Source organism: Cyprinodon variegatus, unplaced genomic scaffold, assembly GCF_000732505.1.
Source record: "Cyprinodon variegatus isolate N-32 unplaced genomic scaffold, C_variegatus-1.0 Scaffold870, whole genome shotgun sequence".
In the NCBI taxonomy this organism is placed as follows: domain Eukaryota; kingdom Metazoa; phylum Chordata; class Actinopteri; order Cyprinodontiformes; family Cyprinodontidae; genus Cyprinodon; species Cyprinodon variegatus.
In genome coordinates, this window is record NW_015151323.1 from 266,516 (window position 1) to 281,192 (window position 14,677).

The 14,677-nt window shown below is 40.8% G+C and overlaps 1 protein-coding gene across 3 annotated transcripts in view; it reads right to left on the reverse strand.

The window, feature by feature from the left end:
• trpm7 (transient receptor potential cation channel, subfamily M, member 7) overlaps nucleotides 1-14,677 on the reverse strand; it is a 54,730-nt gene that overhangs the window by 16,404 nt on the left and 23,649 nt on the right. For 2 of the 3 annotated variants that reach the window (XM_015397542.1, XM_015397541.1), the window contains exons 11-27: nucleotides 14,269-14,369; nucleotides 13,753-13,887; nucleotides 13,610-13,663; nucleotides 13,389-13,529; nucleotides 13,040-13,174; nucleotides 12,613-12,890; nucleotides 12,308-12,536; nucleotides 9,676-9,831; nucleotides 9,352-9,495; nucleotides 6,928-7,056; nucleotides 6,532-6,783; nucleotides 5,085-5,259; nucleotides 3,965-4,097; nucleotides 3,625-3,803; nucleotides 3,402-3,534; nucleotides 680-1,944; nucleotides 265-353 (exon numbers count right to left, since the gene is read on the reverse strand). In XM_015397542.1, coding sequence (XP_015253028.1) covers nucleotides 265-353; nucleotides 680-1,944; nucleotides 3,402-3,534; nucleotides 3,625-3,803; nucleotides 3,965-4,097; nucleotides 5,085-5,259; nucleotides 6,532-6,783; nucleotides 6,928-7,056; nucleotides 9,352-9,495; nucleotides 9,676-9,831; nucleotides 12,308-12,536; nucleotides 12,613-12,890; nucleotides 13,040-13,174; nucleotides 13,389-13,529; nucleotides 13,610-13,663; nucleotides 13,753-13,887; nucleotides 14,269-14,369 — 3,728 coding nt within the window. The remainder of the gene's footprint in view (nucleotides 1-264; nucleotides 354-679; nucleotides 1,945-3,401; nucleotides 3,535-3,624; nucleotides 3,804-3,964; nucleotides 4,098-5,084; nucleotides 5,260-6,531; nucleotides 6,784-6,927; nucleotides 7,057-9,351; nucleotides 9,496-9,675; nucleotides 9,832-12,307; nucleotides 12,537-12,612; nucleotides 12,891-13,039; nucleotides 13,175-13,388; nucleotides 13,530-13,609; nucleotides 13,664-13,752; nucleotides 13,888-14,268; nucleotides 14,370-14,677) is intronic. The other variant, XM_015397544.1, reaches the window with a different exon arrangement.

Below are 14,677 nucleotides of genomic sequence, written 5' to 3' on the forward strand. Positions count from 1 at the left end.
TATATATATATATATATATATATATATATATATATATATATATATGCTGCAGACTTTGACATTCAGGTCTCTTTCTGTTATCGTGTCATTTGTTGACAGAATATAACACTGAATTATTTTGCATTTATTTTTCTTTATGCATAAATATTTTTGCCCAAGTTAGAAATTTACATATTCAAAATGTCTAAAACTAAACCACTAATTAGTGTTTATAATTATTCTAGACCGTAATTAAATTTTTTTTTATAAGTTACATAAACCCACCTGTGATCTGAGCTGCTGGGTCGGGCTTTGCTGTTTGCTGGAGCTCTGTTTAGGTGTAGAATGCTGCATATCCAAACTTTCTTTATGTCCTTTAAGTCCAAAAAAAAAAAAAAAAAAAAGTCAGTGATGAAACAATCTACTGAATGGTGTTGTTGTGATGAACCAACACCATGAAGGTGAAGTGGCCCCAATATCAGACTCCTTTCATTTAACCTCCACCTGACAAATAAGTACTAAAAAAATGTCACAAATATATAAACTCATTCTACAATCAAGACAACTGTTAGTTGAAATTTGCCACACCCAGGATTAACATATATAGCTCCCTTAGATAAAGAGGAGGCCCCCAGAAATGCTGACATGGAGATGAGGAAGCCCTAGCACCCAGCAGATAAGCTCAGACTGAAGCTCAAACCTCTGATATTTAGTTTTCTTGCAGTTTTCCTCTTATTACGTCGACCCTCTGACATGCTGCCACCGTCAAAGCCAGAAGTCGGTAGTTCTTGAAGATCACAGTCCGTCCTCTTTCGTCCCTGGGGTCGTTTGGGCACCACAGCGGGGGCTGCAGCGCCGGCTGCCGGGTCTCTACTTTTTTGGTCGCTACCTAGTGGTGGTGAAGCCTCTGGAGCTGGTGGTGTAGACCTTCTAGTCGGAGATCCTGATCGTCCCTCTTCATCGCTGAATGCTTCGTTTACATAGCCCCAACTCAAAGACCTGCCCCCCTCCCCCCTTTTCAGCCCCTTTGAGTTCTCAGGCTTTACAGCGCTAGCAAGCAGGCAGGCAGGCTTAGCAGAGTTTAAGTTTTCAGAAACAACGACAACTGAAGGATAAACACAAATGCGCTCGTCCTCTTTGTCCTCTACAGCAGAATTAGCTTCGTTTCTGTACTCACCTACAAATGCCCCGAACTCTACAGCGGTGCTGTCTGGCTGGGGGGGGTGCTGGTGAAGCCCATCCTGGGCAGTTCCGGGATGGCTGGAGCCACTGGGCTGAGAAGAGGTGCTGCTGATGTTAAACTGGGCTCCAAGGGAGGGCACATTAGGCAGGCTGGATGGCGTGTCAGAAAGGCGCAGCTCTTGTGGACGGGTCAGCTTACTCTGGGTGAAAGAGTGGCCTCGGTGACGGCGCTCTGGAGGGGAAGGCGACGCAGCATTTTGGACCATGGCACTGGGGCCTGTACTGCCTGAGGATCCAGCCTCTGCAGCGAAGTGTCCTTGACCGAATAAGGCCCTTTTCTCTGGACTTAGTGCTGAATTCGTTACGGGGTCCGGCCCCAGCTCAGTTCCATGGCTGTGCACAAATCTCAGACGGCTTTCCATCCCAGCTCCTTCTGCACCAATCCCAAACAGAGAATCCGCAATGTTGAGTCCTGCTTGGGGAAAAGACGACCCAAAGTAGGCCCCCACACTGCGTTTGCCTATTACTGACGATTTAGAGTCCATTGGCACATGTGCGACACTTGGGACCACGTTCTTAGACAGGCTGAGCTCCCTGGTGATCTGAGTGTGGACCTTACTGGCCTCAGACGCCCTCTGAGCCGTCAGTGTCTTTAGGGTGTCCACAGTCAGAGCAGAAAGGTCTTGCAGGTGACCGATCTGAGAGTCCAATGTGTGCAAGGAACGCTTTATAAAGTTCACCTTGTTTCCAACCTCCTTCAGCTGCAAACACATCGTCTCGACTCTGGAAGCAGACAAAGGACTTCATTACTAACACAACACAAAGGCTGTTTCTCAATATGTGTAGCCTCAGCGCTAGTATTGTTCCAATTCACACGAACAAGAAAAATCCCTGGATGTTGTTCGTGCCCTTTCCTATTTACCCAGCATGCATCAGAGCAGACTTGTCCACTGTTGAGATTGACAGCTGTCCCAGCATGCACTGCAGCAGCAGCAGCTTCCAGGTTAGCGCTCGCAGAGCTCAGAGTATTAAGTTAAAAGTTCTCTTTTCTGTTGCCATTGTTCAATGAAAGTACGTTTTAAGATCATGTGAGGAGAGAGCATTATACTTTAAGCTTCACTATAAGGCCCATTTACTGATTTAATGCACAATAAAGAAAAAAAAATGTCCGAAGTAGAGGACTGCGGCAACCATTGGAGTTTTTTGTTTTATTAGGCAAAATGTTCATTTGATTTGTGTTTATCTGACTGTGTTAACTATAGTTCCCCCACTAAATGTAAAAAGTCTGAATTTATTATCCAGAGACTATTATTAACAGGAGGTAAAATGCAGCTACAGACGAGCCGAGCGTGTGGTGAAGTCATCAGTACGCTTCTGTACCAATTGACGCATATTTATGCTCCGTTATCCCATTCTCCCCAAGTCCAGACTTTCCTGTCTTCTTCTCAGGAACATACTTGGCGAGGACACAAGTCCATACCTGTTTTCTTGGGAACTGAGAAACGGCCATCGTTTTTATTTGTGTCTTGTGTGTAGCACCACAAAACTTTTACCGGCACTAAGCTGCAACTAGACTTAGACAACTTTTATTGTCTTTTTTGTGTATACGAAACTAAATTTCGTTTTCTACAGCTTCAATGAAATTCCCATTCCATTAATTGCAGCAGTGATCAAATAAAATTGTATGAGAAAATAAACTTGGTGCAAAACTAACAAGCATTCTTCTATTCGATTAATCTGTTGAGTATCTGCTATTATGAATGATGCTTTAGAGGAGAAGATAAGACGTCCAGACTAGCAGAAAGTTCTGGAGCGAGCATGTTTCCTGACAAAAAATGTTTCTCACTTTCAATGCAAAATGTATTAATAATTTATAGCTTTAGTTTAATTATTGCTCCGAGTTGGTTGTTCTTTGTGTGCAAATGGCTCATTTTGAGGTCCAGTTATACATACTAAATTAGATGAAAATAATTTAATAGTTGATTAATCGATTGTTGATTGACTGTATCAACCGCAACCAGCACCATTAGATATGATGGATTTGTCTGAGCTTATTGTGAGGGGAAAAAATGTAATTGTTTAATTAGACCGCCAACATGTGCCACACTTTGCTCTAAGATAACTAAACTTAAAGTAGGAAATCATTCTGGTTTTTAATCAGTGTCTCTAAACATTTCAGTCAAGTTTGTCACATTCTACAACCGGAGCGCGTTTCCTATTCAGCATCAGACGGCCCGTACCTTTCAGAGGTAAGACGAATACGCTCCTCGTTGCCTGAGTGGAACTGATCATCCTTCTCATGAAAGTACGTCTCCACACACTGCTCCTCAAAATCATGGAGCTTCTTCTGGTCTTCCTCGGTGAGAAACAGTTCTGCGAGAGAAAAGGAAAAAATTGTGTCAATACAGAATTTAGTTTATTTAAAAAAAAAAATTAAAAAAAAGGAAAAAACAAAAGCCTTACTTGGTCCGTAGGTGCTCTCCTTCTTGCTCTTTCTACACATACAGAAGAGAGAGTAAATATGGCACAGGAGGATGAAGGGGGGCGGGAGGACAGGCTTCTCGTGGTAGGCCATGATAAAGTGATAGCGCTGGTACTTCCACACCAAATTGGAAATGGACTTCACTTGGATATATACATTACTGTAAAACAGAAGTGCATTAAAATAATGGTTAGAGTACCTGAGCAGTTAAGATTTGCTCCATTATTAAGAATATAAACAATCCAACTGTTTTTCTATAACAAAGCAAATAGTAATAACAGTGAAGTACATGGTTAATTTAGTAAAAACTTATGGACTCACTTAAAGAAGGCAATAAGGAGGTTGACCATCAGAATATACTGTACAAAGAGGTAGACTGCTTGCAGGAGGGGCGTCAGCCACACTGTTTCCGAACACAGACCCCGTACTGATTCTTCGCTGTTATTGGCACACACTAAAGAGGAGAAACTGGTCAGAATGACATTAAAGCAGCAAGGCACAGCTAAACGATGTTACGTGACTGAGGATCTGAAATAAAGAAATGCAAGCTTAGGGCGCCCTCACACCTTGCCGATTTAGCCAGCATATGCCTGACGCCCCAGAATCTTCTCAAACGCTGGCATACGATGAACTTTCTGTGTATTTTTTCAATTTTGGGCTGCATATTCCACACCACATATTTCATGGCATGATGTATTTAGAGATAAAACAAAACAAAACAAAAAATTAAAAAAAAAAAGCCATTCTATAGGTAAATAGATCAAAGGTCACTTTGTAGAAATGCAGCTCAACCAGTATTCATAACGAGGCAGCGCAATTTAAAAAGCATCAGTTGCGCCCGGTCTGCATAAAAAGATGTCTTTGATCGCGGTGTTAACCTAGCTGCTGATTACCGCCCACCAAAAAAAAAAAAAAACAGAAAAGAAAAGGAAAAAAATCCATCGCACTCACATTCTCGCTCACCCGGTGATGGAGAACTGACCATTTCCTCCTGTGAACCCCCTTTAAACCAAAATGCTGCCAACACGCCATTAAACCATAGCTGTAAGTTAGAAACACGTTCAGCTGTTGTCCAGAACATGTCAGATACGTAGATATACGTTGGAGATAAGTTCTTAAAAAGTTACTTATAGGTTCTGGATAAGCTAGATGCCACAACTTAGGAATAACTTAAACTTAACGTATGTCAATGATCAGATAACCAACCTGTAACTTATGGCCCACGTACGAGCATGCAAAAATTTCCCAACGTACTAGCCGCATGTCAACTTGTGCCAGAGTGCTCAGCAATGTTTCAGTGTGCTCATAACTTATACAAAACGTAACCATAACTTATCTAATGTATGCCAGCTTTTTGTACGTCAGGCATATGCTGGCTAAATCATCAAGGTGTAATTGCTGAGGGGAATTTTTGTTTTTCTTTTAGGCTGAGGTGTCTCACCATCGATTTCATAGGCATACACTTCTCCGTACATCATCCAGTATGGTTGAAAAACCACATCCTTGGCCAGTGTCCAGCTGGGCTCCTCGTTGGGGTACAGAATGGCTTTTCTTGGGACACCATAGCTCAGTAGGACAACAGCCATTATAACTACGATATAAAACATGTTGGCCACCTGTGAGGAATGTCAAAGAGGTTATATTACTCATTTTTTCCCCATCACTAAGTTCACATGTAAAAGCAGCAGCCTTGGGAATCCAAAGCCAGCAGGACAAAACATCTTTTGTTCTCTGTAAACAAATGAGATAAGGGCTGAATACCAGCTTAAAAAAACTGTTTTGGGTTCTTTTGATGAGATGCAAGAGAAAAAAACTAAACTATGGAGCGTAGAGTAATGCAGGGATGCCCCTTCCCCACCTGTTGCTTTTGGCAGCCCGTTGGCTTCTGAGCTACTTATTACTCGCCGACATAGATTAGTATGAAAACAAAGTTGACGAACACAGCAGAGCATCCTCTCTACATTTAAAGGGAAAGCCCAGTCACATTCATAATTCAAAATTCTGAAAGTACTTTATAAATGAAATTTCATACTGTTCAATAAATGATACGTTATTTTAATTAAGAGTAATTTTCATTTGAATGTGCTTTACTGGAGACATCCATGTTTGTCAAAGAACACTACTGCCACCTAACGGTTTGTGACGTCACGGTGCGGTATCGGCTGTTGATCAAGTCCCAGTGCTGTATCTGGTGTTTGTCACAACGCGCTATTATCCAAGTCAACTTGAAAACATTCTTCTTCCAAATGTTGGCTACATATGAAGTGTTTTTTCTCTGGCCAGAAGTTTGATGGCAAATCCTCCCTCTTCAAGTTGGCAATCCAAACACTAACCCCGTTGTTGGATTGTCCGTGGAGGATCATGAATCAGAAAGGTGAAATAACCTTGTTTTTTTGTTTTGTTTTTTTTACTTTTACCTAATGTATTCCATCATCCAACTGCCATGCACATGGGCATTGTCAGTTTCACTATAGTTCTGGTGAATTTCAATGGTGAAGTCCTCTGGAAATCTTTAATAATTGTTGTTGATTGCAGATTTTGCCTGTAAAGCAGGGAGAATGGCGCTAGGCTTACCGCACCGTCACTGCTGGAAGATGTCAGGAGTGAGGTGTTACTATATTTGGGCAAAAACGGCTGCTCAGTGATCGCAACGAAAATTATTGTTTTTTTTTTAATAAATTTAATTAAATAACCACAAATTTATTAGGTTTAGGTATAAATAATGACCCATTTATTATTCCTTGCTGACTGGACTTTTCCTATAAATGAAGGCCATCTTCTCTGAGCATATTTTGGAAAATTGGAACAATTTTTATTTATTTTTTTAACATTCTCTTTGCTATTAGCAAAAACTGCTGCTAAGCTCTTTGTAGTTCGGGAGTACTCACCATTTTAGCGATCATCATGACGTACGGTCCGGCCTGCTGGTTCACAGCCAGGATGTCCAGGAGTCGGACATACCAGAAGATGATGTTGAGGCAGTAAACCGTTCTCCCTGTGACGAAGGCGCTGCCTTCACTAAACCTCAACCCAAAACCGATAAAGAACGTAACGATGGCCAGAAAATCAGAGACGTTGAAATAGTCACTGAACCACACCTTTATTTTCTGGCTTATTTTGCCTGCCTCCGACATAAACATCTGAAAAAGGAAATGAAGTCAGGAAACAATACCAGTCCACAGTGACTATAGTGGTGAACGCTAACATGATCACATCTAGCTGTGATATGAACTCTACAACTTTAAATTCTTCTAAATTTATTTATTTTATTTTTTTTAACAAACCTCTCGAATCTTCTCAATTGCAGAGGTAAAGATGTAAAGGATGACCACCCATTCTTGAGGAGAAGGAAGGTTTTCCATTTTCACTAGGACTACGAAAGTGTACAGCATCAAGTAGCCCAGGTAAAAAAGCTACACAAAGGAAACAAAGGACACAATAAAAAAAAAAGGCTAACAGCAAACAACCAATAGAACAAAACTTGTCTCCGTCTCCTTGAACCCCGGTCGGCCTGGGCAGATGGCCTCTCACAGTCTGGTTCTGCTGGAGGTTTCTTCCTGTTAAAAAGGAGTTTTTCCTCTCCACTGTCGCTACAAGCATGCTTAGTGTGAGAGATTGCCTGCGAGTCAATGAGTCGATGCAATCAACTGTTTTCCTTAGATAGAAAACTTTGAATCAATCTGACTGGATGATCTGGTGAACTGTAAAGTGCCTTAAGATGACATGTTTTGTGAATTGGAGCTTTAGAAATAAACTGAATTGAATTGTCTAAAGACAGGAAATGCAGATATTCTACTACCCCCCACCCATTCGATTAAGAGAGCACATTCAACAAAGTATGAACTACTGCAACTAATGATTATTTTGCAAATCGATTAATCTGTTAATTAAAATAGTAATTAAATAATAAAAACCAAACTGCAGATATGGCAGGGATATTTATCCTCAATCAGTGTCCTCAAATGTCTAGCATAATGCCAGGTCAGGCTTGTGAGGATTAATCTGAATAACTAAACAACTATTTAATCCAGATTTCTTATATAGATCATGTCCTTGTTAAAATCTTTGTTCATCACTGTAAAGGTTTTGAGAAAAAGGGGGACATTGTTTTGTTAAAATACTCAAAACTAAGAAAAACAAAAAACAGCAGGTTGATCAAAGTGTAGACCGTGGGAAATGTATAAGCCAGTCTTATGTTGCATCTTTGATTAGGCCAACAGTTTCTAAAGCCATTGAACTTTGACATTTTACACTTGAGGTAACGGGAAAAGAAAAACAATCTGTCCCTCTCTCCCATGACTGCTATGGGGCAGAGTTAGCCTGATGTGCTGTGATCAGGACGAAGGCAGGTACAGCTGATGTAGATAAGCATGGGTTTAGGCTAAATTATGTAGGCCGGCGTTCAATGATCTTATCTGCACCCATCACTCTTAAACAACCTGAAAAACAACATTATATTTGCAAATAAGCAGAAACAAGCAGTGTTGGATCCCATGCGCCAGGGAAACTGCTTTAGGCTATGAATACCTCCAACTGGGAACAGATGAGGCAAGTGGGCAGAATTTTAGTCAACTTTACTTATGACTTGACCAAAATGTACGACGGAGTATTAGGGGCCAAGTAAAAGATATTTACATTTTTTTTATTTTGTGAATAAAGTCTTAACATTATGAGAAAAAGCCTTAATATTACAAGAATTAAGTCGTAACAATACGAGAATGAAGTCATCATACAACAACCTGTTTCAGAAAGAAAGCTTCAAGCTCTGACCAGCTCCACCAAACGGCAATCCAAGTCCATTTGATATTCTGCCCAATTTGGTGCTGGTGCTAAAAGATTTCCTTATTTGTCAAACAAGAGCCAAAGTATAACTTCAGATAATGTTCGACATTCCTCAATTTAGGGAAGAAAGGGCTTCTTGTTAGCCTAGTAAACTAGCCCTGCCATCCAGTGGCCAAAATCATTTTTGCCTGCGAGTGGTCAAGCCTTGATCAATGCTCCAGACCCTAGAACTGGCAGGCCAATCATAACGCAGAGATGCGTTTTGAATTTTTCTGGATGCAAAGCGGGCGGGGGTCAGAGGGCATGATGACAAAGCTACGCAATGCTGGAGAAAGCACAACAAGGAAGATGGCAACAACTATTGAACAGTTCTTGTTTGACTCAGCTTTGGAATCAGTTTTGGAAGGATTAGACTTTGGGTTTTTGTTGAAAAGTGAGCAGGAAGAGGCTCTACGTATTCGTCATTTTACCGACAGGCTGTTCGTTTACATTCCCCCACCAGCTTTCTGTCGCGCTTACTATGTCACAGTCATTTGCGCTCATTGGTCAGAGTGTTGGTCAGTAGCCACAGACATGGTTTGAAAAACAACGGGGTTGTTCTCATCAACAATCTTCCAATGTCTCATTCATCGGGGCCAGACTAAATTACACATTTAATCTCACACATAGTCTGGTTCATCAGGTTAGCTTCTTGTAGGAGTTGTCAAAATACAACTCGTTTCTCGTAATGTTACGACTTTATTCCCATAATGTTACAACTTTATTTACGACTTAAATTATTATCGTTAGTGCAACATGTCAGTTTGGGCAAAACACAAATGTGGGAAAGTAAGAATTCCTACCTTTAACATGCAGATAGATGAGTTGTACTGAAAAGTCATAAAAATCTGAAATGTAGCTTTATTTTACATAAATGATCATCATACCGTGTTGGACCAGAACTTGACAATAGGAGCGTGGTAGAAGGCGTAGATCTTCCTCGTTAAAGGCAGTTTTCTGGAGCGGACTTGTGTCTCCATGTCGTTTTTCACCTCCAAATGTTCGTGAGTTCTGGTTTCCTTTAAGACGTCCTGTGCAAATGATAAAGTAGCAGCCTTGGATAAATGAAGGTTCTTACACACTAACGGTGCAACCATCCTGCCATCTTTATAAAAACCCAACAGAGGTTATTTTTTGTGCGTTTCTCCCAGCTTTTTTAAAACTTTTATTGGTTTCATTGTTGAGGACAAAGAGGGAGGAGTAAATCCTACCATTGGAATGTCGTCAGCCATGTTCTGAAAGTTGTGTTCGCTGTCCTCCATGGTCATTTGGTGGTCGTCTTGACTCTGAGGGATGTGAGCCATCTCAGCTTTGGATTTGTACTCCAAAAGCAATATGGCAGGAGGCACCAAGATACTCAGAATCACCTGGGAGAAAACAAATACACACTCATGTGGGTGGCTGCTGCTAGATTAGCTGAGAGAGTCATTTAATCATATAGACATGCGTCCTGGTAAAGTGTATTATTAAAAGGAGATTCACTAATTCTATTTAAAAAAGAGGAGAAAATCCTCTAATACAGGGATTGATTACAGAGACTGAAATATTTAGGTGTTTATATCTGTTCATTTGATTATCTTTGTAAAAATATTAACTCAGTTTTCCAAAAAAAAAAAGGCATATTTCATATAAACAAAGCAAAAAAAAAAAAAAGAAACATTTACTTGACAGAAGATCAGAAAACAGTTCCTGACGCCCTCTGTGATAAGACAGTAAGATCACCAGCTGTTCACAGAGTGCTGTACCCCTGCTATTCAATGGAAAGTTTAGTGGAAGGAAAAAGGTTCATACAGTAATTGACAGAAAACAACCTCAGGTAATTTTTTTAAGCAGAGTCAAATAAAATGTTTGGGCGGAGATCAACAAGATACGAATGGTAGCTAAGGTCAGAACTTTTGTATCCAGAACATGGACGTTGTGTTAAGCCAAACTGGATGACATTAGAAACATCTTTTTGGGCTAAAGAAACAAAAAGCAAACCTTTGATTAGTGGTCTTCTTTTAGGGGAAAGTAAATAACCACGAATAAGAAGGCAGAGAATCCAATAGAGCCGAGGTCCAATGTTAGTAGAGGGCTATAATAGAGAACCATATATTCTGCATTGGTCTATCAATCCAGCAGGGACATCAAACATTTCAGAGCAGCCCGTGGCTCCCTCTGCTAACAGGCTTTATGCAGATTTCATTATCAAGCTCTCTGTTAGGACTGGCCGATAAAACAATGACCATTTACATCACAATATAAATGTAATCAATAAAAAAAACAAGTTTAATAATTACTGATTAAAGGTCTTGAACTCAGGGCAACTTAACCAGAAATAACAGGAAACACAGAGGCACACGAGGTATTCTGGGGAATGTAGTTTAGAGGAGAGCATCTAAGCCATTAGTCACTGCTCGGCTAACTAGCAACAACAGGCGAAGTGGCCAGCTAGTGCTTTCTAAACTGCGCCGTAGTGTTTGAAAACTAGAGTGGATGGTTAGAGGGAATGCAAATCCTAGCACAAGGGGAGACAATGAGCAAAAACAGGAAAGGTGTTGTCACCAGTGTGCTCGTATTTTGCATGATTGAAGTCCAACAAGAGTTAGAATGATGCTGTCTGCAAGTCATGCCCGGTCACCATGCCGACCAAATCAGGCAATACTACAAACTTATTTTATCACCTGAGCCGGTGTTCTGTCAGATGAACAAACCCCGTCAGACATAAGATGTCAGATATGCGCTGATCACTTTAGTTTTGTACGAAAAATAGACTTTAAACTACCTCAACGGTTGTGTATCCCTTTAGTGATGTAGAAAAAAAAAAGACAATTTAAGGTCAGATCGCCATAGGCTTCAAAAAACACCAAAAGCTAAGTAATTAAATACCTTTTTTGCACATGACTAAAGGGATACACACCTGTTAAGGTAGTTTAAAGTCTATTTTTCATACAAAAATAAAGGGATAAATGGGTATGGACTATGGATATGCTGGTCTGACTCCACTGGAGTACAATAACCTAAAGCCATCATAAACTTTTGTCTTATTCCGGTACAAACGGAGCAGCAGACCAACGTTGAGGTACAAAGCATTAGCGTCATATGATAAAATCATTAATGAATAAAATATTATTTGCTAAACTTTTTGCACATTTGAGCTTTTAAAATTTTATCTAACAATTTTTTCTTGTGTTGTCATTTTTGAATGGGAACAGCCAAAGGTTTAATTTAAAATAAATTCCTTTTAAGGTAAATTCAGCCTTTTTTTCCCTCCTGGTCTTTATTTGCATAGTATCAAAAAAAAAATGCAATAATTATCAATATTAACCAATATGAAACCTTATTTTATGATATGTTTGTTATATCACCATATCGCCTAGCACTACAGTGACGACCATAATGTACAATCGCCATGGTAACAGTTTATTTAGACAGATCTAGCCTGACCTAAACACTGCAGAGGATCTATGGATGATTATTGAAAGGGAACTAAAAAACACCAACGCTGCATTAAAGCCTCTTGTCTCTTCTGCAACACCTCAGCGGTCAGTGGCCGGCCGCTCCATGCAATGCCGCATGAACACAGCACTACATGGAAACGGTGCATCTAAAGACTTATTATTCAGTGAGGCAGCATTTCTGTGTTAAAAAATGGGTTTAGAACTTTGTTAGAGACTTAAATGTTGCCTTTTCATTAACTGTAGTTAGTAAGTTCATTTACAGACATACATGAAACTTTTTCTAAAAATTCGTCCAATCCGAATCATATTATAGATGAGATACAAGTGGAAGTCACATTAGAAGCTACAACTCAGCCAGACCATCTGCTTGCAACCAAAAATGAGATCTAGATGGAGCATGAACCTTGTACCAGGAGTTCTTGCGCATGTTCAGCCGACCCATCCACATGTCTGACAGCAGCATCTGGGTGCAGGTGTGAGCGACAAAAGGCCGCAGATGGGAGGAGACGGCCAGCTTCAAACAGGTGGAGTTACTCCAGTTCTTCAGCTCATAAGTCAGCAGCTTCATGGCCATGGTCTCATCCTGCCTGAAGGACTGCTCCAACAGGTCCACTGCAAGCGTCCCAAACTCACTGATACACATAAAGGTTGTTAAAGCCATGATATTGCTCCAAAAATGATTAATTTCGGAATGCTTTGACACCTTACTTTGAGTACTCTTTAAGCTCCTCTGAAGTGTCGTCCACCACGTCGCTCTTTTTGGCCTCGTAGCTCATCGAGCGGCAGAGTTTACAAGCTACGAGCGCCTTGGCCATGTTCTCCTCCCCATGCTGCCAGAAGAAGAGAGACATTTTCTGCCTCTTCATCAGTACAGCCCAAACTAAGAGCTCATTGAAAGGGTAGGAGAAGCGGCGCGTCTCTGGGTCGTCGATATCCACTATCTCCTCTTTGTTTCTTTTCTTGTTCTGCTCAGCGGTAGTCTGCAGCTGAAAAAAATGAGGTGGGGAAAACCAAAGAGAACAAGGCTGTTATTGTTTCATCAGACTTAATGGAAGCAAAAAAAAATCTAAACTTTTAAAGCGAAGGAATGTGTTTGAAAGAAACGTGTTTACTACTGAGCAGCAGCAGGGTTTACCTTGGGTTTGTAGGGCTGTGCGGTCTTGATGAACTGATTGTGTCTCGTCTTCTCCTTCTTGTCAGCCTGCATGCTGAAAGTCTCATGACTTTTTCTCAGATGAGAGCCAGGACCTGCACCATATCGCCCAGACCTCTGCGCCGAACACAAACATTTAAAAATAACTTAATTCCATCCCAACTTTAATGACAAAAGATGAAATAATAAAATCCTGTCCTACAGATCAAACCAGCCAGGTTTTCCTGTCCTAAATCAATCACCAGTCTATGAGACAATTACCCCTTTTTTGCCTCTTTGGAAATGATTGAAGAAGATGTTTGAAGCAGAATTAGCTTCTCATATCACTCACCCGGCTGTCACCATGAAGATTGTGGTAAATGATTCGGAAGCGCTTCCTGGTGTAGTTGCACCTGTAAGTGCCACCCATCAGGAACTCAATGACCAGGCCAATGTCGATCAAAGTAATTTTATAGTTTGGGGGGAGGTTACTCTGCAACACACAAACCACAAAACGTTAGGAAAGGCTGCTTCAAGGAAATTAAATCAAGAGTTAGGAGTTAGAAACTGTACCTGTTTAACATCTCTAACTAGGTGGAGCAGAGTTGGGTTGTTGGGAGGTTGTTTCTGAAACAGATCATATAGAAAGAAAACTCAAACACATGTAGGTTAGTATTTAAGGATGAACGAGTGGATACGCATTTCGTGAAGGTTACCGTGTTGTAGAGCTCCTCTAGGCGACTGATTGTCAGGAAACGGTGCATGCTAACACCATTTTCTATGAGCAGCTTTACAAAATCCACCCGGTCCATGATGAGAGCATCCAGCATGGCTTGTTCTAAAGAGCTCACCTAAAAACAATAAACTAAAATTATAAGACAGCTATGAAGTATATTTTTATTGCATATCATCATTTGAAAAACAAATATATTGAGAGAAAGGACAAAATATCTGGCTAAATGAAAACCAAAACAAATATCCATCCTCTTATTTACGTAGGAGTCCAGATTTAAAAACAAGCACATAGAGTCACTCATGTAAACAAATGTAATGGGGTTCATGTTACAGCCAAGACAAGCAGCTCCTGGCAGCCTGCCCAAAAATCTGTAGCCATCAGGGACTCCAAGGTCGATCCGCTGGAGTCCAAAGGTTTTTTTAGCCGATGCTGAGCTGAGCAAACATCCCTGGGAGCCGTGGCTCGCTCACACAAACAAACAAACGTGTGGACGTACCAGAAGCTGCTGCCCGTACACAAACACGTGGTTCTTGGCGATGTCTACACGGTCCCAGGCCAGAGTCAGGACAAGCTGATCGAAGGCAGATGCATTAGTGCCTGAAACAAACGGAGTCACTGGTGTTACAGTCAAATAAACACATTTATTCAGAAACAAATGAAAACTTAAACTCCTGTTTTAGCTGAAGGGTTATAAACAGAACAGGTCCAAAGAAAGAGAGAAACGGCTTCAGATTAGGAGAGATCATCCATGATCGATGTGCTGATATCTTTCATAGAGATCAGCTTAGTGGCCTCTGCAAGCCATCTAGTTCAGACGACTAGAAAACACAACAAGCTCATCACTATTACAATGAGATGACATACCGTATTTTCACGACTATAAGGCGCATATAAACGTCTTTTTT